General features: G+C 44.3%; 1 protein-coding gene across 1 annotated transcript in view; it reads right to left on the bottom strand.

The window, feature by feature from the left end:
- Positions 1-25,178, bottom strand: part of SFRP4 (secreted frizzled related protein 4) — a 76,343-nt gene extending 51,165 nt beyond the window's left edge. The window contains exons 1-3 of the mRNA XM_073676606.1: positions 24,275-25,178; positions 4,688-4,768; positions 4,421-4,486 (exon numbers count right to left, since the gene is read on the bottom strand). Of these exons, the coding sequence (XP_073532707.1) occupies positions 4,421-4,486; positions 4,688-4,768; positions 24,275-24,713 (586 nt within the window). The 5' untranslated portion in view covers positions 24,714-25,178. The remainder of the gene's footprint in view (positions 1-4,420; positions 4,487-4,687; positions 4,769-24,274) is intronic.
- Positions 25,179-26,440: the final 1,262 nt, after the last annotated feature.

A 26,440-nucleotide genomic window follows, 5' to 3' on the forward strand; every position in this document is an offset into this window, starting at 1 on the left:
CTAATTGTGTGGTCCAGACACCAGTCGACATTTGAGCATCTAAATCCTTTGTGCTAATTGTTTGGTCCAGACACCAGTCCACATTTCAGCATATAAATCTTTTGTGCCAATTCTGTGGTCCAGCCACATTATCTCAACAAATAAATACTGATTGTTAATTTAGTGACAGGTGAACTGACAGGTCTGGGCGTAGAGTTGTGAAACAGCTGGTTAAAAGAGGAAAAGTGTCCAATATGAGTGGGAAAAAAGTGAGGTTGGGGTGGAAGGGGAAATAGTCTTGGTGTTCGAGGTGTACGTGGGGTAGGTGGTAATGTTACCAAAAGCTGTACTTAAAAAAAAAAACCCCGCTCATCCTATCCAAAGATAACTGACAACTTCTGTTACTGGACATGATACTCTACTCCCTTTCTTTGGCAGCCGCACAGCAGTAGAACTTGTAGATGAGGGCCAGAAAGAGCATGTGCTCCAGTGGATGGCAAGCGCTGCATCAAGTGGCCTCTCCTCCTCTTCCTCGACCTTAACAACACACACAGTACAGTCCTCATAGTTGGCACCCCAATTACCCTTGTTTACCCCCGTGTCACAACTCTCCAACAGCACAACTGACTGGGGAACCACAGAAGGGCGTGTCTGCAGAGCTGTTCACACAATCTATTCCATGAGCATCAGAAGTCTGCTCCAAAGATTCACAGACTCAAGAGGAGGAAAGTATCTGCACGGATGGCCAAATTTTTTTTCTGTTGGATCCGGGGACGGACGAAGTAGAGTCCGAGCAGAATCCAGACCCTCGTCACCAGATGTTAACCCCCGGGTGTCGAGGTGATCCTGATGAGACTCAGATACCTGAGGCGCACGCGGATTGTACTGTGCTGTCAGGGCAGGAAAAGGAGGCGGGTGACTCTCAGGGCAAGGAGTGGGAGAACAGAGAGGATGACGATGAGGTTTTAGATCCCACTTGGTGTGAACCCAGAGGCAGTAGTAGCTCAGCAGAGGAGGTGGATGAGGAAGACAAGGAGGTTACATTGCAGCTTCCCGCACAGACATGGAGTGATGCAACGATGACAAGCACTGCATCCTTAGCCACAACTCTGGCTGTGGCCAGCAGCAGTCGCAGGTCTGCAGTTTGCAGAGGCAGCAAGGCTTGCCTAGCCTGGGCCTTTTTTGAGACCGCAAAGGTTGACCGAAGTCACGTTATCTGCTAATTTGTAAAAAATGACTCAGTAGAGGCAAAAATTCCAATAATTTGACAGCTACATGCATGAACCAGCACATGCTCTGGGAATCTCACTATGCTAAAATGTGGCCTAGCGGGCCTCGCCAACCACCGCCCACCCCATCAACCGCATCTGCTGCTTCTTCCGCCTCTATCACCGTGTTCTCAACAGGTCTCCCGCCACAGAACGTCCACTTGTTTACCCGCTACAGTCGGGGTGAGTGAGTGCCTGTCAGCTGTTACGGAAGTGGACATGACTGCTCTTTTTGACCGATCTCAGACACCGAGCACACCACCATAACATCTCTGCCTGCACCTCACTCACAGTCCAGCAGTTTGTCTTGTTTACCCTACTCCACCCTCTCTCAGCACAGCAGGCCTACATCGGTCCCTCACCCACCCCGTCTTAATTCGAACTTAAATTCAAAGCTGTAAATCTTGTCCCATACTCTGATACCTCATGCATGGCTCATGCATGACTGCTGCTGTGCCATTCTAAAATTTCTACTGTGGGTCAATTGATCAGTCAACTACCTGTGTTACTATCCTTAAATTTTTATAACAATAGTAGTCTACAAAGCTGATATTTGTGCCACCCGAGTGTGGCTGAGCAGAAAAGTAGTTTGAGGTGTTGCATGAGGTATCAAGGCTCCCAGCACAGCAGGCCTACATTGTTCTCTCACCCACCTCGTCTTAATTTCTGCTTAAATTCAAAGCTATAAATGCTGCCCCAGACTCTGATATCTCATGCATGGACCATGTCTGACTGCTGCTATGCCATCCTAAAATTTCTACTGTGGGTCAATTGATGCCATTTTTCCTGGTGTCTGCCCCAAATTTTTGGAGATGTTTGGACTCCAAATTGGGTCTCCTTCATGTGTGTTGCCTGAATTTGGCAGGGCTCTCACAGCACCAGGCCTACACCTGTTACTCATCTACTTGTTAGTGATTAATATTTAAGCTAGAAATACTGATCTAAGCCCTGTCCCATGCATTCATGCTGCACAATTATACTATTTGTACTCTATGTCAATTGATGCCACTTTTCCTGGTGTCTGCTCCTAATTTGAGAATTTTTGGCAGCTTTTGGGGACCCTGCTGAAGGTGTTGTCTATGTGTTTGGTTTTCCCTTCCATTGAATTTAATGGGGTTCGGATATGTTCGGCGAACATCGGGACGTTCACTGATCCGAACTGAGCCTTGAAAGGTTCACTCATCTCTAGTCATTAGATCTCACACAGTAATAGTCCAGAACAGGCAAGCTACACCTGAGTGAGATATAACAACAACCCTTAACTCACTGCAGAGCGATTATAAGTTGCTTAAGGACAGCAGACATAAGTGTGATTACTGATGATCAGGAGAGCTTATGGTTTGTAATGTGACACAGCTAAACTCAGCTGCATTGCCCCTCTCCCCACACTGACTCATGCAGGAGGTTAGACCAGGAGATTAATGCTGTACAATTACATCTCACACATTGAAAGATCTGCTCAAAGCAGTTGAGGGGGCATGTGTTCCATTCCTTTGAATGTTGCTGTGTGCTAATGATTAGTCACATCATACAGGAAGAAGTACATGCCCCAAGAGAAAACTCAGATAACAATCACTTTGACATAAAAATATGTTAACTCATTATGTGCCAAATACTTTGATTTGTAATATCTCCATAACGGAAAGGAAAATGAAAAAAAAAAAAAATAACAAAACAAAAAAACCTTTTTTTCTCCTCTGCAGCCACTATTACATACTGTGTCCAGTTCTACATGAAAAACTTGATGAAAGGTCCACTCTAATCTTTTTCACGCTGTGCTGTCACACAAACACTGTCTGTCAAATTTGTTCAGTGTGTTATGGCTTTCTCTCCTTATCTTTATGGCTAAGCTGTGAGCTCTGGCATCCTTTCATTATACAGATTCACCATAAAATGGCTACTGCATTCCCTACTGCTGCTTTTATACAGGTTATGAAGTCTCTCTTGATTGTCTGTGCTAAACCTAGTAATGTGATTGTAGCAAGTCTTTATAGGGAAGCACAGCCATGCTCAAAGTCATATGAACCTTCTCTGGCAATGTGTAAAATGAAGGTCATGTTAGGCGACTTGCATCAAGCAAATCACAAATTGTTTAAATTCATTGGGTTAACCAAGTTTCTAAAAATTTGACATAAATTTCATTCACTCATCACTTAGCAGATCATGAAATCCGAATAGATAGTAACTAACAAGGCCACTGTCCTGCATTGATCACTTGTAAAATTCATGGTCCAGCAATGTTTGGCCTAAACTACAGGCCTAGGAAAGTAAATTACTCCAGTAGGCCCCAGTATGGGAAATTCCTGTCATTCTCTAGGACTGAGAGCAACAGAATGATCCGCCTGATCACAAAATAATAATAATAATAATACTTTTTGGACCGAGAAATGCAGGAACCAGGGCACCAGAAGTCCTCCTTTTAGTAACTTTATTGGTACAGAAAGGAGGACGTCTGGTGCCCTGGTTCCAGGATTGCTCTGTATTTCTACAACCTTGTGGAGTGTGCACGGACAACAGAGTGGTGCACTGGACTCATCTATTTCTAGTATAATAGTTTTGGACAGTTTCTTTAATTTTCGAAAAAAGCATAAAAAGTCAGGGTCACTTTGATTGCTCTGCACGCCCTCGCTGCACACAAATGGGAAGTCAATCAATGTACTGGACAGTGAGTACAGGCGGGCTCATTGCATAGTGACAAGTGAATGGAACTGCTCCTTGTACCGCACTTATGAATGGAAGTGAGCATCCGCCGGAAAGATATAAGTTCATTTTCTCTCTGTAGCGCTGCTCCAGTAAGACAGGCATGATTTTAATGTTATCTACCTGAAGATTTAGCCTATGTCTGTAGGTAAATAGAGGTTCTGGACATGACTGGCTCCCTCTAAGCCATTGAAGTCTATAGACTACATAGATTAATATAGAATGTTGGGAGATATTCCTGGTATGTTTGCTAGCAGTGTGAGTTGAACCTTATTGCTCATTCACAGCATGTACAACTCTTGGAATACTACAGCTACACAGTTCTACAACTTTACACCCTCGCAATCATTGTGTAATGAAAATGAAAGAAAACAAGCACTGATCGACTTCTTATTATATATGCAGAAAATCAGCCGGTGTAAAATAAAGTCTTTGTTTTGCTGCTACAACCACAATATATTGATGTCACTTACCGTAGCTGTAATTTTTTGCTAAATACATGTTTAGGCTAGGTTTGATTGATTTACATTTGCAGCGATCTGTAAAGAAAGAAAACAAATCCTTACCATAAAAAATAAATAAAAATTGATCATCTAAATACAAAAGAATTAAACAACACCATAAAAGGTTTTTATTCTTTTTTTTTTACAAAACTTCTGAATAACAAAATAGTTCTGTTAGTTCTCCAGAGGGCAAGATATTGTACAGGATCAGTTATCATAAGAAAATATAGACTTTACCCATGTTTAAACTTTTGCAATGATTCACCCTTGGTTTTTCTGGGATTATGACATCTTGTGTAAACTCCGTCCACTTTATATCTAAAAAGAACAAGACGAGATTTGCCAATGAAAATAACAGCACTGTGCCAAACACACCAGGAGAAACTTGAGTCTTTAAATACACCTCTTGAACCGGATAAGACGGTCTCTCCACATCTGCAGTATAAATGCTTTTAGTAGTATTAAATAAACGTGTGCTTTTGATGGCTCTATTACTTTATTAATATTTTTTTTTAATGAAGTTACACAACTATAGAAATGATTCCATTGCATAGAAGGTTCTAATGTGATGTGTGTGAGGTGGCCAAACGAAACAAAAAATAACCCATGGTCCAAACAACTTCCCTTTTTCACGAGTCCAGTTATTTAAACAGGTGCTGAAGCAATTTCCGCTCATTACCTCTTATTATCACACACTTGCAAATATACAGAAGGTTAAGTGACTTGACTTGCGCAACTGAAATCCTGTACAGATGAACTTAACCATATGACTCTGGGCTTTATGTGTCATATGGCAATAAATATAGAAAGGCAAAGACATTCTGATAGAGAATTTAGGTTATGAGACCCAATGGGGACAGCGATGATGATGTCTGTAAATTAGTGTTAAATTAATGGTGCTATATATAATAAATAAATAAAAATAAATAGTGCTGTTTTCTGAAACAACAACTGATCGGTCTAATATAGTAACGTGATGTAATTAATTTATAAAACTAATTCACAATACTAACTAAAATAGTAAATATTAGGGCTTGCTCACACGAACGTATAACACGGCCGAGAGCTATGCGGTGTTTTATCGGACAGCATTCGGACCAATTTGATACTACGAGGCGGAGCAGATCTGCATTTTTTTCTCATGCCGATTCGGCATGAGAAAAAGATCATATGATGCTGCAAGTGTCTCCGCAAATCGGAGTACACGCACCCATTAAAGTCTATGGGTGTGTGCAAAACATTGACTGGGCTCAGACAATGGAGAAGAGAGAATGCGAGAGAATCAGATCACACTATGCTGACACTTACATCATACTCAAAGTATGATCGGAGTGTCATTAGCATAATCAGCCCGATTCTCTCGCATGAGAGAATCTAAGCTTGTGTGACTCCTGCCTTAAACTCAGCATAAGATGTTGTATGCTTGTGTAAGGGCTCGTACACATGACAATAGTTTTGGTCCGAATGCTATCCGTTAAAAAAACGGATCACACTTGGACCAATGTTATTCAATGGCCCAGTGCAGATGGATGATTTTTTTCACTGACAGAATCTGCGATTATATTCTGAAATCGGATGAGACTCACCCATTCAAGTCTATGTGTGCTAGAAAAAAATCAGATGCCAGAGTATGGCATCCAATTTTTACAGATACATTGCAATTCTGTAACATAGGAAACTGTAATTGGTCTTGCAAATAATTAATAGCCATTAATGTAAAAAAAACGGATTGCACACGGACTGCACACGGATGATAAGTGCGAAAAGAAATCGTCCCACTTTTCTGGATGAAAATCAGACTGATTTTTTTATATACTGTCGTGTGACCCCAGCCTATGTGGAATAGCACTACTTCTGGCCAATAAAAGACTTCTGTTCTGTAGTAGCATCAGTTTTTCTATACTAGAAACCTCAGTAATTGCTTCCTTACACCTCTCTGCTTTTGCTTTATACCAGTTCCTTCCATCTCCCTTCTTCATACAGTTTTATAGCAGCAGGTGTAATTTGATCCCTCATTAAAGACAGATTTGTATACTTATTTGTATATATAATTTCAGCAGTTTCTGAGAATAAATGATCAGTGGAGGAGTCAAAAAGTGATAAGAAGGAAAGAGTCATTTTTCTTTAATAGGATAAAGGGCCTTTTTCTCCAATAAGACTTAATGTATTGCAAAGTACTTGAATAGTTCATTCCTTAACAAATAAATAAATAAGTAAATACAAAAATATGCAGTTACTACTCAACTCTGCCAGAAAACCTCTTTAAAAAGGATGTATTTAATTTAAACATTTTCCTGAACTTCGGAATAAGGCTGCGTGCACACGATGCGTTTTTCATGCGTTTATGCTGCGGACTTTCCGCAGCGGAAACGCATCAAAAACGCATGGTAATCCGCACCCCATGGTCCCCAATGGCATTCCGCAATGTCAATGCACATGCTGCGTTTCTGCAGCGCAAATAAATCCACAGCATGTTCATTAATTTTGCGGAACCGCAGTGGAAGCGCCGCCATTGACTTGCATTGAGACGCACAGAATCCGTGTCTGTACATATGTACAAGCGGATTTTATGCGTCTCTATGTGCGGATGGTACCCAGTTCTGGAGGAGAGAAGACTCTCATCCAGACCTGGGTACCATTGTACCTGTAAAAAAAAGAATAAAATAATAAATAAAGTTTATATTCACCTGTCCGGCGGCCCCAGCAGCGCTTCTCCTTCCTGGACCTGAGATGACGTCGCGGTCATGTGACCGCAGGCTGTCTCGCGAGATGCCGGCAACCCGGAAGAAGCCAGGACGAGCGCGACAGCACACGCGGCGGGGGATCGGGGGTGAGTATAGCTTTATTTTTTTATTTTTACGGTCACACTATATAAATCCATGCCTTTTGCATGGATTTATATAGTGTGACCTAGTTGTCAAGCACTTTCCAAGTGATGCTATCGCTTGGAAAGTGCTTGTCAGTCCGCATGCGGAAACACATGCGTTAACGCATGTGGGTACGCATGTGAATCCGCATGTATTCCGCATGTATTCTGCAGGAAAAACGCATGCACAATCTGCATGCGTTTTTTCTGCCAGGGAGATGCAGAAATGCTGCAGAAATTTTCTGCTTCATTTCTGCATCGTGGGCACATAGCCTAATTTAGAAAAAAAAAGAAAAAAGACACAACATGTAACAGGTCAAGCTTTATTTCTGCTCAGCCACACTCAGGTGGCACAAATATTAGTTTCGTAGACTGCAATTGCTAGAAAAATTTAAGGATAGTAACACAGGTAGTTGACTAAAAGTAAGTGCAGGCCTGCTGGTCTGGGAGCCCTACTGCTACCAGCAACACACATGAAGGAGACCCAATCAGGACTCTCCACATTTCCAAAAATTATGGCCAGACACCACCAAAGTGGCATCAATTTCACTAGAGTAGAAAGAGTATAATGGGGACTGACACCTCTGCCTCTTCAGCCAACCCAGTAGATGGAAACCCAATCAGGAGTGTCCACATTTCAAAAAATTAGGGCCAAGCATCACCAACATGGCATCAATTTCACCAGAGTAGAACTAGTATAATGGGGCACTGACACCTCTTCCAATACAGCCAATTCAGCAGATGCAGACCCAATCAGGAGTCTCCACATTTCCAAAAATTAGGGCCAGATACCACCAAAGTGGTATCAATTCCACTAGAGTAGAAAGAGTATAATGGGGACTGACACCTCTTCCACTACAGCCAACCCAGCAGATGGATACACAATAAGGAGTCTCCACATTTCCAAAAATTAGGGCCAGACACCACCAAAGTGGCATCAATTTCAGTAGAGTGGAAATAGTATAATGGGGACCGACACCTCTTCCACTACAGCCAACCCAGCAGATGGAGAACCAATCAGGAGTAGAGATGAGCGGTGTTCGACTCGAACTGTTCGCCAATCTCAAATTCGAGCTGTTTTGGGTGGTGTTTGAGCCGTTTGGCGAACCCGAACGATTTGAAAAAAATTCGGCTGTTCGAGGTTATGTTCGATAACTGTTCGTGCACCAAAATCATAACTGGATTTTTTCTCAGTAATGCTGAAAATTAATGTTAATACGCAGTTTGAGTGTACAGCGGGGCGGGGGGAGGGGCAGGGGATGGATCTCTGCAGAAATAATGAACATCTCCATTTTTTTTTCTCTTTCCCGCATTTACAGTGGGGAGGTGCAATCTGTCAGCCTATCAGCGGTGCACACACGGAGCGAACTGCTTTTTTTCACACAAGCAAGGGCATGTGTCATTGGCAGTGTATGTCACATGTCCTTGGGAGTAGGGAATAGTTGTGATTGCAGTCCTTTTAAGGACTAGGTTACATCATTTCCTACGACTTTTATCAGGCAGGTCTGTGCTCTTAAATAGATTGGTTGGGAGTAAAGACTAATTGTAATTGATGTCCTTTTCAGGGCTAGGTTACATCAGTTCCTATCACTTTTATCAGGCAGGTCTGTGCTCTTAAATAGATAGGTTGGGAGTAAAGACTAATTGTAATTGCAGTCCTTTTCAGGGCTAGGTTACATCAGTTCCTATCACTTTTTGCCAGGCAGGTCTGTGCCAGTGCTGTGCAAGTTTTTTTCACAGCATTTGGCTAAATCTAGCAAAGCAAATCCTTTTTGTCCTCTTGCAGTGTGTGTTAGTCAGTGGAGAAGCCTATCTGTGTTGCAAGCTACACCACCTGTGTATAGAATACAATTTTTTTTACTGCACCTAGTGAAGTAAAACCTTTTGGGCATAGCATCATTCTATTAGTCCATCTATACTAACTTCCAGCAGGTTGCAAATTCAAAATAATTTTTATCTGCATCTAGCTCTGAAAAAATATTTCGGCTTGTAGCAGTGTGTGGGACTTGTTCTATTAGTCCATCTAAACTAACCTCCATCAGGTTGCAAATTCAATATAATTTTTTTCTGCATCTAGCTCTGAAAAAATATTTCGGCTTATAGCAGTGTGTGGGACTTGTTCTATTAGTCCATCTATACTAACCTCCAGCAGGTTGCAAATTCAAAATAATTTTTATCCGCATCTAGCTCTGAAAAAATATTTTGGCTTGTAGCAGTGTGTGGGACTTGTTCTATTAGTCCATCTATACAAACCTCCATCAGGTTGCTAATTCAAAATAATTTTTATCTGCATCTAGCTCTGAAAAAATATTTCGGCTTCTAGCAGTGTGTGGGACTTGTTCTATTAGTCCATCTATACTAACCTCCATCAGGTTGCAAATTCAATATAATTTTTTTCTGCATCTAGCTCTGAAAAAATATTTCGGCTTGTAGCAGTGTGTGGGACTTGTTCTATTAGTCCATCTATACTAACCTCCAGCAGGTAGCAAATTCAAAATAATTGTTATCTGCATCTAGCTCTGAAAAAATATTTCGGCTTCTAGCAGTGTTTGGGACTTGTTCTATTAGTCCATCTATACTAACCTCCATCAGGTTGCAAATTCTAAATAATTTTTATCTGCATCTAGCTCTGAAAAAATATTTCGGCTTGTAGTAGTGTGTGGGACTTGTTCTATTAGTCCATCTATACTAACCTCCATCAGGTTGCAAATTCAATATAATTTTTTTCTGCATCTAGCTCTGAAAAAATATTACAGCTTGTAGCAGTGTGTGGGACTTGTTCTATTAGTCCATCTATACTAACCTCCACCAGGTTGCAAATTCAATATAATTTTTATCTGCATCTAACCCAGCCAATACTTTTGGGCTAATACCACAGTTTGGCCACTCAGCTCTGCTCGGTTCCCATCCATTGTTTTTTGTGCAAACAACTCCAGAGTTGTCAATTAGTTAACCACCAAAATGAGTGGAAAAAGGCCTGCTGCTGGTGGAAAGGGGAATAGGCGTGTTGGGAAGGGAAAAAAAGGTTGTGTCCGTGGGGTAGGTGTTAATGCAACAGTAACATCTGCAGAAGAAAGACCATCTTCCAGCCAAACTAAGATGTCTACTCCTTTTTGCGGACAATGTGATAAGATCCCTTTCTTACGGCCACGCCAATCGCTACAAATTCCAGATGAGGCACAAAAACAGCCGGTGCTTCAACGGATATCAAGTGCTCCTTTAAGTGAGCTCTCCTCCACCTCAACTTCAACATCACAAATACTCCAGTCCTCAGAGGTGTCACCCCAATCGCACTTGCTTCCTCACAGCTCCCAAGTCTCCAGCTGCCCGTCTGAGTATGGGGTAGAACAGATGGTTGAGTCTGCAGAGCTGTTTACTCATACTATAGCCTGGGAATCAGAGGTCGGCTCCAGAGCTTCTGTGAATCCAGACGAGGAAATGATCTGCACTGATGCCCAGAATCTTTATGAGTCGGATCCAGGACCAGACGCAGAAGGTTCTGACCATAATGTAGACCCTCGTTCCCAAACTGTAACTCCTGTTGGTGGAGACAATGAGGAAGATGATGATGAGACTCAAATACCTGATTGGAGCAACAACTTTAGTTTTTTGTCAGGGCAGGAAGAGGTTGGCTCTGAGGACGATGGGTGTGATAACACACAGGGTGATGATGACGAGGTTGGAGATCCCACTTACTGTCAGCCCACAGTCAGCCAAGAGATGAGGTCAGCAGAGGAGGTGGAGGAGGATGCTAGTGACGACGAGGTCAGGTTGCGCCTTCCTGGACAGAGACGTAGTACTGGAAGCACGTCAACAACTGCATCCTCAAACACAACTCTGCCTCTGACCACAAGTCGTGGTGGCTCTTCAGGTCGCATGGGTGCTAAGCCTTGCACAGCCTGGGCATTTTTTCAGATCGATAAAGATGACCCAACTCGTGTTATCTGTAACATTTGTCAGCAAAAGCTAAGTAGAGGCCAAAAAACACATAGTTTGAGTACTTCATGCATGAACCGGCACATGGATATGAAGCCTAAGTTGCAGTGGGAAGCTCACTGTGCTACAATGCGGCCTAGCCGGCCGGGCCAACCACCGTCTGCCACATCTTATGCATCCGCGGCCTCTTCATCCTCTGTGACTGGGGGGTCAGCAGTCACACCTCTTTTGGGACGCAGACCTGCCACCTCTTTACCCGCAACAGCCAGCGTGATTGGCAGGTCATCATTTTCTTTGGAGGTGGAAACAACAGCTGGTGTTCAGCGCTGTCCGACATCGATAGCACCACCTTTGGATCAAGGCAACCTAACATGTCCGCCTGCATCTCCCTCACAGACCGGCAGTTTGCCGGGGACACCCTTCTCAACCCCGTCTAAGCACAACAGCCAGCCCTCGGTCCCTCAGATGTGGACAAGTAAAAGACCATTTCCTCCTAGCCATGAGAAAGCTAAGAGGTTGAATTTCACCATCTGCAATTTCTTGGCTACAGAAATGCTTCCTTTCCGCCTGGTGGACACAGAGGATTTTCGAGACCTTATGTCCGTCGCAGTGCCCCAGTACCAGATGCCCAGTTGGCACTACTTCTCAAAGAAAGGTGTGCCTGCGCTCCACCAGCATGTCGCACACAACATCACCGCTGCTTTGAGAAACTCTGTGTGTGACAGGGTGCCTTTCACCACAGACACTTCGACGAGTAGGCATGGACAGGGGCGTTACATGTCGCTGACTGGGCACTGGATAACTATGGTGATAGCAGGACAAGGGGCTGCTGTCCAAGTCTTGCCGTCCCCACGAGTTGTGCGTCAATCCTCTTTATCTCAAAGTTCCTCCACTGCTTCTGCCTCCTCAACCTCCTCTCGGTCCTCCACCTGCACCCAAAGCCTGTCTGGTCATGCCACAAGCTTTCTAACTGCGCAGAAGGGATCCTGCACACCTCCTTACTATGCTGGCAGCAGGGTTCAACGTCATCAGGCGGTTTTTACATTGAAATGTCTGGGAAATGTGAGTCACACAGCTGAGGAGTTGTGGTCAGCTCTGGAGAACCAGTTTCATGAATGGTTGTCTCCACTGGACCTGAAACCAGGGAAGGCCGTGTGCGACAATGCTGCAAACCTCGGTGCGACCCTTCGCCGGGGCAATGTCACACACGTGCCTTGCATGGCTCACGTGTTGAACCTAGTTGTCCAGCAATTTTTAGCCCACTATCCTGGACTAGATGGCCTTCTGCAGAGGGCACGGTCGCTGTGTGCTCACTTCCGCCATTCGCATCCCGCAGCTCAGCGACTTACATCTCTACAGAAGTCGTTGGGCTTGCCACTTCACCGGCTAAAATGCGATGTGCCTACCCGGTGGAATTCAACTCTGCACATGTTGCAGCGACTGTGGCAGCACCGACAAGCCCTGGTGCAATACGTTGTGATGTATAGCCTGGGCCAACGAGATCCAGAGGTGGGGAAAATCAGGCTGGAGGAGTGGTCTCAGATCAGGGACCTATGCACCCTTCTGCACAGTTTTGAAATGGCGACGAAGATGTTTAGTGCTGACGATGCCATTATCAGCATGACTATTCCGGTGATTTACATGCTGGAGCACATGTTAAACAGCATTCGGAGTCAGGTGGTGGCACAAGAGGAGGTGGAGGAAGTAGAGAAGGAGGAGTTGTATGCGGAAGGGCTAACATCTGCAAGGTCCAGACGGTCGGCAGCACCAAGGCGGCAGGCATGTGAGGGTGGGGGAGATGGTTTTACCAGGGCGCATGGTAGCAGCCAAACTAGTGAGGAAGGTGCAGGAGCCCAGGAAGAAGTGGAGGACGAACTGATGGAAGACTCATCAGATGAGGGAGACCTTGATCACATTTCTGTTGTGCGAGGATGGGGGGGGGGGGCAGAGGAAGGAAGCATGATTGTTACCTCGCCACCAACACAACAGGGACTTGGTGCTCCTGGATGCGCAAGACACATGAGTGCCTTCTTGCTGCACTACTTGCAAAATGACCCTCGAATTGTGAGAATTAGAAATAATCCTGACTACTGGGTTGCCACACTCTTAGATCCCTGGTACAAAAGTAAATTTGCAGAAATTATTCCTGCCATAGAAAGAGATGCACGCATGCAGGAGTATCAGCGGAGACTGTTGCAGAATCTTACATGTGCTTTTCCCCAAAACACTAGTGGTGCACGTAGTGAATCTCACAGTTCCTACTTGCCAACCGTGGGACCGTCGAGTGTTCAGCTCTCAAAACGTAACAGAAACACAGTATCTGCTGGCAACATCAATTTTGCAGAATTATTTCACCACTTTTTTAGCCCATCCTTTGCAAGGCCACAGGAGACAAGAAGTCTGACACATAGTCAACGCCTAGAGACGATGGTACAGGAGTATCTCCAAGTAAACATTGAAGCCATGACTGTGTCACTGGACCCTTGCTCTTTTTGGGCTTCCAATCTGGATAAATGGCCGGACCTCGCCACTTACGCCTTGGAGATCTTGTAATGCCCCGCAGCCAGCGTTCTGTCTGAACGTGTGTTCAGCGCTGCTGGTGGTGTGCTGACAGATAAGCGCATGCGGCTCTCCACTGATAATGTAGACAGACTCACGTTCATAAAGATGAACAAATCATGGATCCGAAACGACTTTTCTACCCCTGTGTCATTCTGGGGAGAGTAAAAACTTGATGATTTGTTAAAATCACCTCACCAACCATTTTAAGCTTTCAAATTACTAATCATGTTTATCTGTATCTTGGCTGGAAAATAATTTGGGCCTTGTAGCCGTGTGCAGTACTGATTCTATTAGGCCATCTATACTAAACTCCACCAGATTTAAAATTACTAATCATGTTTATCTGTATCTTGGCTGGAAAAAAATTTGGGCTTTGTAGCAGTGTGCAGTACTGATTCTATTAGGCCATCTATACTAAGTTCCACCAGCTTTCAAATTAATAATAATTTTTAACTGCATCTAGCCCGGAAAATAATTTTGGGGCTCCTAGATGCGCAAGACACATGAGTGCCTTCTTGCTGCACTACCTGCAACATGACCCTCAGATTGTCAGAATTCGAAGTAATCCTGACTCTTAGATCCCCCACACTCTTCGATCAACCTTTTCATTTTACTAAAGAACAAAAAAATGGTCATTTTTGAAATTATAAGCATTAGCAGGTTATTAGAATCTGAAATCAAACAGTTTTCAACTCAAAACTTTATTCTAGGTGATGTTACATTTGCACATAGGACCCCTTGTTCGAAAGGAGCTTCTGAACTCTCTCGTCCATTGAATTTGTCAGGTTTTGGATGGTTTCTGCTTCAATTGTTTTGCATGAGGACAGAATACCCTCCCAGAGCTGTTGCTTAGATGTGAACTGCCTCCCGCCATCATAGACACTCTTTTTGATGATGCTCCAGAGGTTCTGAATGGGGTTGAGGTCAGGGGAGCATGGGGGACACACCATAAGTTTGTCCCCTTTTATGCCCATATCAGCCAGAGATGCAGATGAGTTATGTGCAGCATGAGACGGTGCATTATCATTCATGAAAATGATCTTGCTGTGGAATACACGGTTCTTCTTCTTGAACCATGGCAGGAAGTGCTGTTTGAGAAACTCCACATACATTATGGAGTTCATCTTTACCCCTTCAGGGATCCTAAAGGGGCCGACAATCTCTCTCCCCATGATTCCAGCCCAAAACATTACTGCACCTCCTCCTTGTTGGCGCTGTAGCCGTGTTTGCGTGGGGTGTCCATCAACCAGCCATCCTCCACTCCATCCATCTGGACCATCGAGCGTTGCACGGCACTCATTGGTGAACAAAACAGTTTTGAAGTCAGTCTTCATGTATTGTTTGGCCCACTGGAGCCGTTTCTGCTTGTGTGCAGTGGATAGAGGAGGTCAACTTGTCTGCTGCTATGACAAGGGTTTTTTGCCGCTGCTCTTTTAACCTGACGTAATTGCCTGTAGGAACGAGTCCTCAATTTTCCCTTATCAGCACGCACACGTGTGTACTGTGAATCAGCTACATACTTCTTGATTGTGCGATGATCAGGATGAAGTGTCTTGGCAATGTTGATTGTAGTCATGCCTTGACCTAAACACTCCACAATTTGTTGCTTCTCAGCAGCCGACACATCCTTTTTCTTTCCCATTTTGGCAGAAAATGTAGGCTGCTTAATAATGTGGGACAGCTTTCTTAAGTAGTCTTGCCTTTCATTGGACACACCTGCCAAACTAATTAGCACAGGTGTCTGCAATGGCTTACAGTGATATAAAGAGCCCCGACACGTATCACCATCAATGAGTTTAACTGACAAACAAAAAAATTCTTACCTTATCACTCCTAAACACTTTTTGCATAATAATTTGGAACGCGGTGTACATGTGCTTTTCCACAAAACACCAGTGGTTCAAGTAGTGAATCTTACAGTTCTAACTTGCCAACCGTGGTCTGTATGGAGTTGTTCAATAAAGGGCCCAAAATTAAGATAACATAGACGGGAGAGGTCTCTATGAATAGGAATTCCTAAGTATTTGATACCCTGTGAGGGCCAGGCAAAGGGAAAGTTGGACTGGATGGAATCCTGTATGAATTTGGGGAGGGAGACATCGAGGGCCTCAGACTTCGCTGCATTGATTTTAAAATTTGACCATGTAACAAAGTGATCTATTTCAGCCATAACAGCAGGGATGGATATATGTGATTGAGTGATATATACTAGGACATCATCAGCAAATGCAGATCTCAATCCACCTAATATTGGGGTTATGGCGAATTGATGAGAGCAGGTGCTCCGTCACTAGGATGTATAAGAGAGGGGACAGAGGACATCCCTGCCTTGTCCCATTGGTGATTATGAAAGGTGATGAAAATGTTCCATTTATCTTCAGCCTAGGTGACGTATTGCGATACAGGGCCGTGATTTTGCCTATAAAAGGGTCCCCTAGACCCCACACCCCAAGCTTCTTAAGAGAATAATATATGGCGTGCCAGGAGACTCTATGGAATGCTTTCTCAGCATCCAACGAGAGTATCTAATTACAATTTTTTAACTGCATCTAGCCCAGGAAATACTTTGTGCCTAGTAGCAGTGTCTGCTAGTCAGCGGATTATCCCAGCTGTTAAGCAAGCTACACCACCTGTAGTTTGGACACTTAATTTTTTCAAAGGAAATGGTTCGGGCCCCCGGGACACTCAGTGAAGAGCATCGGGGAGGCACCCCAAGGCATAGGGGCTGGGACTGGCGGTAGGACGCCTTGCAGTGGACCGCCGAGCTCGATCCTTATAAAAGCTTTTTAACTGCAGCAGCTTTAGTGGACGCTACTGGAGCTGGGATTACGCGGCTGAGACTTGCCCTCCAATAGATCCTTGTAAAAGGATTTAAAATGTATTCATTCAAATTAGAGAGACAATTTAAATTAAAAATATTAGACCTGCCTCCACCGCAGGGGGGCTCGCTCGACTCACAAGCGGACAGGCACCAGTATTGGGAGAGGGGGGCTGGCCGTCAGGGTCCACCGCGGCTCTGGCACAAAGCCGGCGACACGGAGGTCGCACGGGCAGGAACGGACTGGACGTATTGGCTTCGCACTTTTTTGGTTTTAGAAGGGCATGACATGCCTATATCTGTGTCTCCCCCTCCTTTTACTCCTCCACCTCTTTTCTTTTCGCATGACTATATGTACTTGTCACTTTTCCATGTGTTAGTTTTGTCTTCTGAGCAGTTTGTCAGGTTTTGGACACCTTTGAAGGTGTTTTCTATGTGTTTCTATGTGTTTTTGTTTGCCTGCCATTGGTTTTAACGGTGTTCGAAGGTGTTCGACGAACAGTTCGACGAACAGTTCGGCGAACATACGGGTGTTCGACGAACCGAACCGAACTCGAACACTACGGGGTTGGCTCAACACTACTCAGGAGTCTCCACATTTCCAATAACTATTGTTAACATCAGCAGCAGCAACAGCAGGCATATAAGCCATGACAAAGATATCACTGACTGCAATAATGTGAGATCAATGCAGCACACTAAAAACTACACCATCCTCTAGTCTGCACAGTCTGCGATTGGGGTGCAAAATCTTTATGAAAGTTAGGCGGTCTACACTTTCAGGGCCAGATGCGCTTATCCATTAGGACACCAGAGAACGCTGGCTGCCGGGCATGATAAAACCTCCAAGGCGAGACAGGCGAGCTCAGGCCACTCTTCCATTTTTGAAGACCAAAATGTAAAAGGGTCCAAACCCTCCCTGACGGTATTGATATTGAGCTTGAGATACTCCTGCACCATCCTCTCCAGTCATTCACCACGTGTCAGACTTGTACTCTGTTGTGCCAGTGCATGAGCTGGTCTAAAAAATGTGTGAAACGACACACAGAAATTGTTCTCACACTTCCCCTGCTGCTGCTGCTAATGTTTTTGCATTGACGAATTGACATTCCTGGGGTTGGAGGGCTAGAGCTGCGATGCACACTGTGTGCCTCACTGCTGTCTTGGGGAAAACCTCTCTTAACCTCTGAGAGGCTTCTAGGGTCCTGGGTTCAAATCCCAGCAAGGACAACATCTGCAAGGACTTTGTATGTTCTCCCCGTGTTTGCGTGGGTTTCCCCCTCAGTAAAAAAGCAGCCATAGTTTGTCGAGGAACCTTCCCACAGACTTTTCTTAGCCAAGGCTGCTTCTCGGCAGGGTTGGACGGGCCCACCAGAGAATCCTCGGGTGGGTCCTGGCTTCTCCATCAGGAGAGTTCATGATAGCGCAAACTTTGCAGCTGCTATGGGGCTCTTGAGCAGGGGAGAAAGGTGGGCCCTCAGAATCAAATCCTCTGGTGGGCCCAATGTTCTTCAGTCTGACACTGCTTCTTGGTGAGAGTTGTTTTTCACCACAGCCATATTCTTTTGGTGAAAGGACTGGCATAGAGGGAAACCGTATCTACTCCGGCTGTCATTTCTCCGCCACCAGGTTCCGGCCATTGTCACACATGACCATGCCTGGCTGTATGTTCAGCAGTGAGAGCCACAGATCAGGCTGCTGTGTTACAGATTTCAACAACTCTGCAGCGGTGGGCGGTTTGTCACCTAAGCATTAAGCATATTATCTTCCGCACAGCCGCTTGGCCAAGGCAGTGCTGCAGTGCTTCCAGCTTGTGACTGATATAGTCATTTTGGAGATGGAGGCTGAACAAGAGGAGGAGGAGGAGGTGCAGGAGCTGAACAATGTGATTACATTGAGGTTACATTGGCGAGTCTGGTTTATATACTAAAGAAAGATGCTACTGTGTTTTTATTTATTTATTTATTTATTTTTACATCTCTTCAAATGTGTATTGGAGTGCGTCCTGATTTTTGGTAGCCCTTGAAATTGCTGCATATGCAATAACAGTATAGGAGACACACTCCTTAATAATGGGAAGGACAATTCAAATAGATTCTATATTCTAGAATATTAACTGTCTTATCTGAAATTCTTTTACGGGTGGGGTATCGCAGTATGGATAACGTATTACACCGATCCAGACAGGTATTATTGCCTTATACTGCTAGCTGCTGGTGTTGCCCAAAAAAAAATTAAAATCTATTCTATTCCCTATCAATAGCACTGTAAGATGCATTTACAATAGGGACAGGTGCTGCTAGGTAGTATCATCACTAGCTACAGATGAGTGGTTATTCTGGTCGCATGAATGTCTTCCACAGTCTATAACTTTTTTTTTTTTAATTCTTTGGCCTTAAATGCAATTCATTACCCTGGAAATGAATCAAGTGATGGAGGTGGAGGCTGGAGAGGAGCAAGTGGTGTAGGAACTGTAGGAACTGTAGAATGTAGATTGACCCAGGGCCCACAATCCTCTGCTTCGGGAGGACGTGTTCCGTCCCAGGGTCCCGGCTTCCACAATATTAACCCAGTGGAATGCGTCAGTGAGATGTACCATCTCTGGCCACATTCACTTGTCCACGTGTTTGTGGTTAGGCGGTCCTTCCCACTAAGTGCACTGTGGAGGGCATGGGTAATGTTCTGGGACCCGCGCTTGTGAAAGGCAGAGAAATAGTGGCCGCTGGGGACCGAGTATGGACACCCGCCGCTTCCGCCTCAACGAGCATAAAAAGCAACATTTAAAGTGCAATCAAGCAGTCCAGAAATGTGGCAGTTTACTATTGCGGTCTGTGGGTGGGTGGTTGGCTGAATACTTGCGCTTGCATTCCAAGGACTTGGGTAGGGACAACTGAATACTGCGCTGGGACAAGGACGTGGACGGTGATGGTTGCAAGTCTAAAATGACAGGCGCAGGGCGGGAAGCATCTTCACATGCGCCATGGACAGGGGATTGGTGTGCACGCGCAACAGCGGAAGAGGCAGTGGTGTCACCTGCAGATGCTGTTTCTGGACATTGGTGTTCGGCCCAGCTAGTCGGGTGCTTTGCTGTCATGTGCCTGAGCATGCTGGTGGTGGTCAGGCTCGCAGTTTTGTTGATCTTGATGATGCTGGCCTGGCAGATGTTGCAAATGGCCTTTTTGGGGTTTTAAACAAGAACCAGACTCGGGAAGACCTAACAGTTGTACTGGCAACTTCCGTCATGTTGGTGTTCCAGGGAACAGTTGCCTGCCTTGTGTCTGTGGCCACCACACTGCTTGTTCCTGCCTAGTGTGATGCTATGCCTCCCTCCCCCTGTGTGCTGCTGTCCTCACTGTGCATGTCCACTTGCCAGGTTGGGTCAGTGACTTTATCGCCCACCGCTTCATCTTCCACTTCCGCACCCTGGTCCTCCTCCTGACTTTCTGTCCATTGTGTTTCATCATTATCCACCTCTTGTGACAGTAATTGCACTTTCCCACTGTCACCTTCGGGCGACCATGGCTGCTCAAATCGCTACATGCGATCTTCTGTTGCCCTGCTTGAAGCTGGTGGGCCGAGAGGCCAGAATCTATCAATGGAAAAGTGAACAGCTCTTGGGGTAACCCTGGACTGTAATCTTTCCTTCAAACCACATATCCACACACTTTCCATTTCTGAGTGGACCAAGCGAGAGGCCAGAATCTATAAATGGAAAGATGAACAAAACAGCAGTTTGGAGTGTTTAAGTGTGGGATCCGTTGTCTCAGGCCACTCGGAATGGTGGGAGGAAGTAGGATCAGGGTGAGGCATATGCCGACTCCAAGTAAAAAAAATCTCCCGGATCCGCACATTTCTCAACCACGAATCTACAAAAACACTAGTGCATGCCCTCATCATCTCCCGTCGTGACGACTGCAACCTCCTGCTCTGTGGCCTCCCTTCTAACACTCTCATGTTCCTTCAATCTATCCTAAACTCTGTTGCCCGACTAATCCACCTGTCCCCTCACTATTTCCTGGCCTCTCCTCTCTGTCGATCCCTTCACTGCCTTCCAATTGGCCAGAGACTCCAATTCAAAACCCTGCATGCAAAGCCATCCACAACCTGTTTCCTCCATACATCTGTGACCTAGTCTCCCGGTACTTACCTGCACGCAACCTCTGATCCTCACAAAATCTCCTTCTCTACTCCCCTCTTATCTCCTCTTCCCACAATCGCATGCATGATTTTTCCCATGCATCCCCCCTTCTCGGGAACTCTCTACCCCAACATTTCTGACTTTCACCTACTGTTGAAACCTTCAAAAGGTACCTGAATATCCACCTAATCCAACAAGCGTACAGCCTGCAGTAATGCTCGCTCCACCATACTGCTGCACGACCAGCTCTATCCTCACCTACTCTAGTCTCACCCATCCCTTGAAGACAGTGAGCCCTCGCGGGCAGGGTCCTCTCCTTTCCTGTAGCAGTCACTGTCACATTTTTGTTCCAGATTATTGTAATTGTTTTTGTGATGTATACCCCTTTTTCACATGTAAAGCGCCATGGAATAAATGGCACTAAAGTAATAATAATGTGGTCCAGACTCATGGCTACTGAGACTGGACCATGTGGAAGACAGGGAGGTGGTGGTGGCAAACTGACTGGAAGCAGTATCTCATTATCTGCTATCCAACCAACAACCTTTTCACACTGCTCTGCCTTCAAGAGTGGTGGTCCGTGGCCTCCTAGAAATTAGGACAGAAAGGTAGTTCAACATGATGTTGGTGTTTGTTGTACTCCCTCGGCAGGCACAGTTTCATCTTGCCCACGGCCTCAGCCTCTGCGTGCACCCTCACCATCACCATTACGTCCACTTCCCCGTCCCTTGCCCATTTTAAATGGAGTTTAATATTTGTCATGTTGACATTACCGCAGTAATATAGGATCACGTCTGATGAACACGGTTTTAGGCAGTGACATCAGAGTCAAATGCTTCCAGGGGTCTTCTCCATGATGTTCCCATGTCTTTTCAGCACTGTATGGATGTGTCTGATCATGTCTCACACACCACATGGCCAGATAAGGTTGTAAAATGACATTTACCGGTGAATGTATTTTTAACCTTTGAAAGCAATGCAAAAGTGCAATAAACACATCAAAAATGCTACGTGTGAACATAGCCCAAAGTGTGGAGAAGCATTTTTGTTTTTGGTTATTTATTTTGCCTTATATACAAGTCATTACCCTGGAAAAGATGTTCCTTAACATTTTTCCCAGGAAAATCCATTTTGGTTACGTTTTATTTTGAGTCCGTAAAAGTGGTATAATACCCTGACAACATTGTTCACAGCAGTGACCTGGGAGTCAGAGATGCTTCCAGGGGTCTTCCTCATGCTGTTCCCATGTCACTTCAGCACAGTTCCCATCGATTTTGGCAATTTTTAGGTCCCTTGCAGACCTCCGGGGGGGGGGCGCTGGAAAAATGCTCGAGTTTCCCATAGACTTACTTGGGCTCGTTGCTCGGTCCGAGCACTCAAGCATTCCAATTTGCTCTACTCAAGCAACGAGTACCCGAGCATTTTAGTGCTTTTTAGTGCTTGCTCATCACTACCCACAATGCCTAAATTCTATTGGTAGTCCAGAAGTAATTAAAGTGGATCTATCACCAAATTTCATAATACAAACTCATACATCATTCAATAGAACTCTTACACCTGTTGAGGCTGGTGTACTTAATTTGAAGATCCATGTCTGAATGGCTCTATTTTGAAAGTTTTCTTACCCTTTATTAATAGGATCATTTTATGAGTCCAGCTCTAGCGGGATACTGATAAAAAGGAACTACCCACTCAAAAAGAGACAAATTACAGAGAATGAGAATTGGGAAAGTCCCTGGAGATATTAGACTGGGAAGTGTACTAAAAACAATTTAACTTGTGCGTGTTACGGGCAAAAAGACCATAAAGGAAAAGACAGGTACACTTTAACCCCTTGAAGACACAGCCATTTTAATTTTTTTTGCTTTAGTTTTCCTCGTGTCATCCAAGAATCATACCATCTTTGGGTCACTCTGGTTATGGTGTTACCAAATTTCTAAAGTTTTATGTTTTATTAAGTACAGTATATTTCTGTGATCCTTTTTTTTGGAAAGCAAAGTGACTATTTAACAGTGATTTTACCATTTTGATCTTTATTTTCTTTTTAGCGATTACCATATGAGATAAAAATTTTTTATTAGTTCAGACAGTTCAGAGGCTGCTGATGGGACATGCTGTTGAGGGAGGGGACATGCTGCTGAGGGGACATGCTGCTGAGGGGACACGCTGCTGAGGGGACACGTTGCTGAGGGAGAGGAGGCTGATGAGGGGACACACTGATGAGGGAGGGGAAGCTGCTGTGGGGACACGCTGATGAGGGAGGGGAGGCTGATGAGGGGACACACTGATGAGGGAGGGGAAGCTGCTGTGGGGACACGCTGATGAGGGAGGGGAGGCTGATGAGGGGACACGCTGATGAGGGAGGGAAGGCTGCTGAGGGGACACGTTGCTGAGGGAGAGGAGGCTGATGAGGGGACACACTGATGAGGGAGGGGAGGCTGCTGAGAGGACACACTGTTGAGGGAGGGGTGGAGCCAGGCCGGAGTCTCAAGGGGCCGGAAATTTTGACAGTATGGGGCCCTGAAATTCCTCGTGGCAGCCCTGAGTGTGCATATGACGTTACCAATAGGTTTTTAAAAGATGTGGGCACAATTGAATACTTTTTACCTGTTGTGTTGAATAAATGTAAGCAAAAAAGGATTTGATTTTTTTTTTAATGTTCTACCCTTTGGCTTTTTCAGCATCCCTCCATATGCACTACAATTTAGACTGGACTATCAAGATCTGTGCTAAATCCAGCAGACATCTCTGTCTGAAACCCTTCTCTGACCTCTCCTCTAAACAAATGTAAGTTCAAATCCTATATCATTTATTACTTTTTTTTTCTTTTAAATTTGAGCTTAGATTAGTTGTACAAGCCAAACTTATTTAATAAAAAAAAAATATTTTATTTGTAAAAATATATATAATGAAAAGTATTTAAAGGTGTCACCAGCCTTTGAATGAAACCTGTCAGACTGAACGTGCAGTCTGATCCGTCAGCATCATGTCTCATCACAGATTTTGAGATTCACTATAAGTCTTCATTTACACATAAATGTAGGACACCCATTGAGTATGTCCTATTCAGAGCCTCAAAATCGGATCAGAAAAGAACATGCTCTGAGTCTCAAGGCTTTTATACTTGGGTCCATGAATAGGTTAACGAAGCTCTATGGCTCCGTTAAAAAATCAGGCAGCACATGGACATTTCACATGGATGAATGAGAATACAGCTTAATTTCTAGTTTATTCATTGATATCCTAACTTATAGCCCTGCAAAATGTTGAGGACACTTACATTAGATATAATTTATTCCTAAATATGATGCATATTTTAATCGCTGATTCTTTTAGAACACATGATATTCTATTACCTGTGACAACTTTATGCAAAAAGCAATACACAATACATCTAAGATATTTGATACAAACTCTGTTTTGCTTAGTGCAGGCAATAACTAAAGAAAGTGAAAGCTAATATGATACCTAGTTTTTCATATAAGGAATTTGTAGGTCACTTACCTTCAGGAATATCAGTGACTATGGCTTCAGGAGCAATACATACACCACGATCATATACTGGTAGGTCATCACATGCCAGGTTCTCTGGCCAGCTGTGATTGTATCTTTTCATGATGGGTTCACATCCATCTTTGGCTCTTTGGCATACCGACTTGCATGGTTTAATAGGATCATGAAGGAATTCCAGGGTGCAGATAGGGGCATACATGGCACAAAGAAAGAAGCTTAGCACAGGGCTGCAGTTGATGTCTACCAGTTCTTGGTACTGTTCAATAGCCAGTATAGCATTCTCCTGGGTGCTGTGGTGGAGGTGGTTGGGCATCCTGGTAATATTCCAAGGCATATCTTTACACAGGGGAATTCTGACAGTCTCACAGGGAGCTGGATGGACCCCAGTGCCCATCACTATTAAACAGAAGGCAGTTATAAGCAGTAGCATGATGGAAGAGGATCCAGTGCACTTGTAGCCAGGTTGCTTTTTGTGATGTTAGGCAATTCTGAGCAGTAGATTAGAAGTGGAGAAACTTCTTTCCACCAGCTGCCCACACTGCACTGTAGATAACCACCTTTATAGCAGTGCCACAAGTGACGTGCTGCACATCTATTTCTTACATGGCTGCATAATTCATTTATTTGCCAGACTCCGTTACATCATCCTTTTCCTTCAATCCCAGGACGACATCCCTACATTTCACTTCATTTCCAAGTTCAATTACAGTCTCCTCCTCCCAACTTTTCTGTTGTTGAATTTTTGCATTGAGCAAAGAAATCAGCGTCTGTTTCACTTGTTCCCGCTCTTGTAGCAGCAGCAGAAGAGGGCTAAAAAAATAAAACCATCCTTTAATGACACACATCCACGATCAGCTCCTCATTCCTTTCCTTGTCCCCTAGACTCCACTCAGGGAACTGTGTACAATTCCTTGAAGTAACACTAGAGGGACTTACAGCTGCTTATGCACCTTTTACGCCCTTATGCTATCACACATAAATAGCCAAATCTAGTTGAATAGTTACTTTCAAAAGTATGTGCATAAAATGCATCTGGTCCTCGCAGGACATTTTTAACACATTAGGTGTAATTGTAAAGTTATGTTCACATGACGCATATTTACCTTCTTTAAAAACTTGCTTTTTTTTACAGTTTGCTGTAAAGGTTCAAGTGATCCAAATTTACATAAAAACTCTACTCATCAGGTTCCCAGTGCCATGGTACCGCAACTGCAGAGCATTTTTTAAATTTAGAAATCCTAAACTTACAGTCATGGTCGAAAGTGTTGGCACCCTTGAAATTGTTCCAGAAAATGAAGTATTTCTCCCAGAAAATTATTGAAATTACACATGTTTTGTTATAAACGTTTATTTATTTTGTGTGAATTGGAATAGCACAAAAAATAGAGGGAAAAAAAGGCAAATGGGACATCATTTCCCACAGAACCTCAAAAAGTGGGCAGGACAAAATTGTTGGCACCATCAACTTAATATTTGGTTGCATACCCTTTGGAATAAATAACTTCAGTCAATCACTTCCTATAACCATCAACAAGCTCCTTACACCTCTCAACTGGAATATTTAACAACTCTTCTTTTTCAAACTGCTCCAGGTCTCTCGTATTTGAAGGGTGTCTTCTCCCAACAGCAATTTTAAGATCTCTCCACAGGTGATCAATGAGATTTAGATCCGGACTCATTGCTGGAAAAAAAAAAGTGTCCATTTTAACACACACCAGGCCCGTTGGCCAAGAATTCCTGCTCCAGGTTCACCAGACACAGGAAGTTCATTTGTTTTAGACACATTGGTCCACTGGTCAATTTGCATCAGCTCCGACAGTCCCGGAGCAGTGACCTGGCACGATCCTTGGGTCGTCTTGACAGTTTCCCCCTCCCTCCTTTTTGCTGGGTACGGTCCCTTTAACACTGGTGGGTTACTCAATGGCCGATATAGCACACAGTCCTTTGGCGCAGGACACTTAACCCTATCAGGGTCTTAGTTCTGTAATCCAGCAGGGGAATGCGCAACAGGCGCAAAGGAACTTGGAGGGGGAAAACACACATAAACAAATTTAACTTGTGGCCTTTCTGGCCAGTACCGAAGCTCCTCGATGCAGAACAGTCTCTTTTTCTAAGGCCACACTTGGCCAATACCGGGTACTTCCATTTTTTTTTCAT

This window comes from Phyllobates terribilis, unplaced genomic scaffold, assembly GCF_046119375.1.
Source record: "Phyllobates terribilis strain yellow unplaced genomic scaffold, ASM4611937v1 Scaffold_4__5_contigs__length_816908805, whole genome shotgun sequence".
NCBI classification, from domain to species: Eukaryota; Metazoa; Chordata; class Amphibia; order Anura; family Dendrobatidae; genus Phyllobates; species Phyllobates terribilis.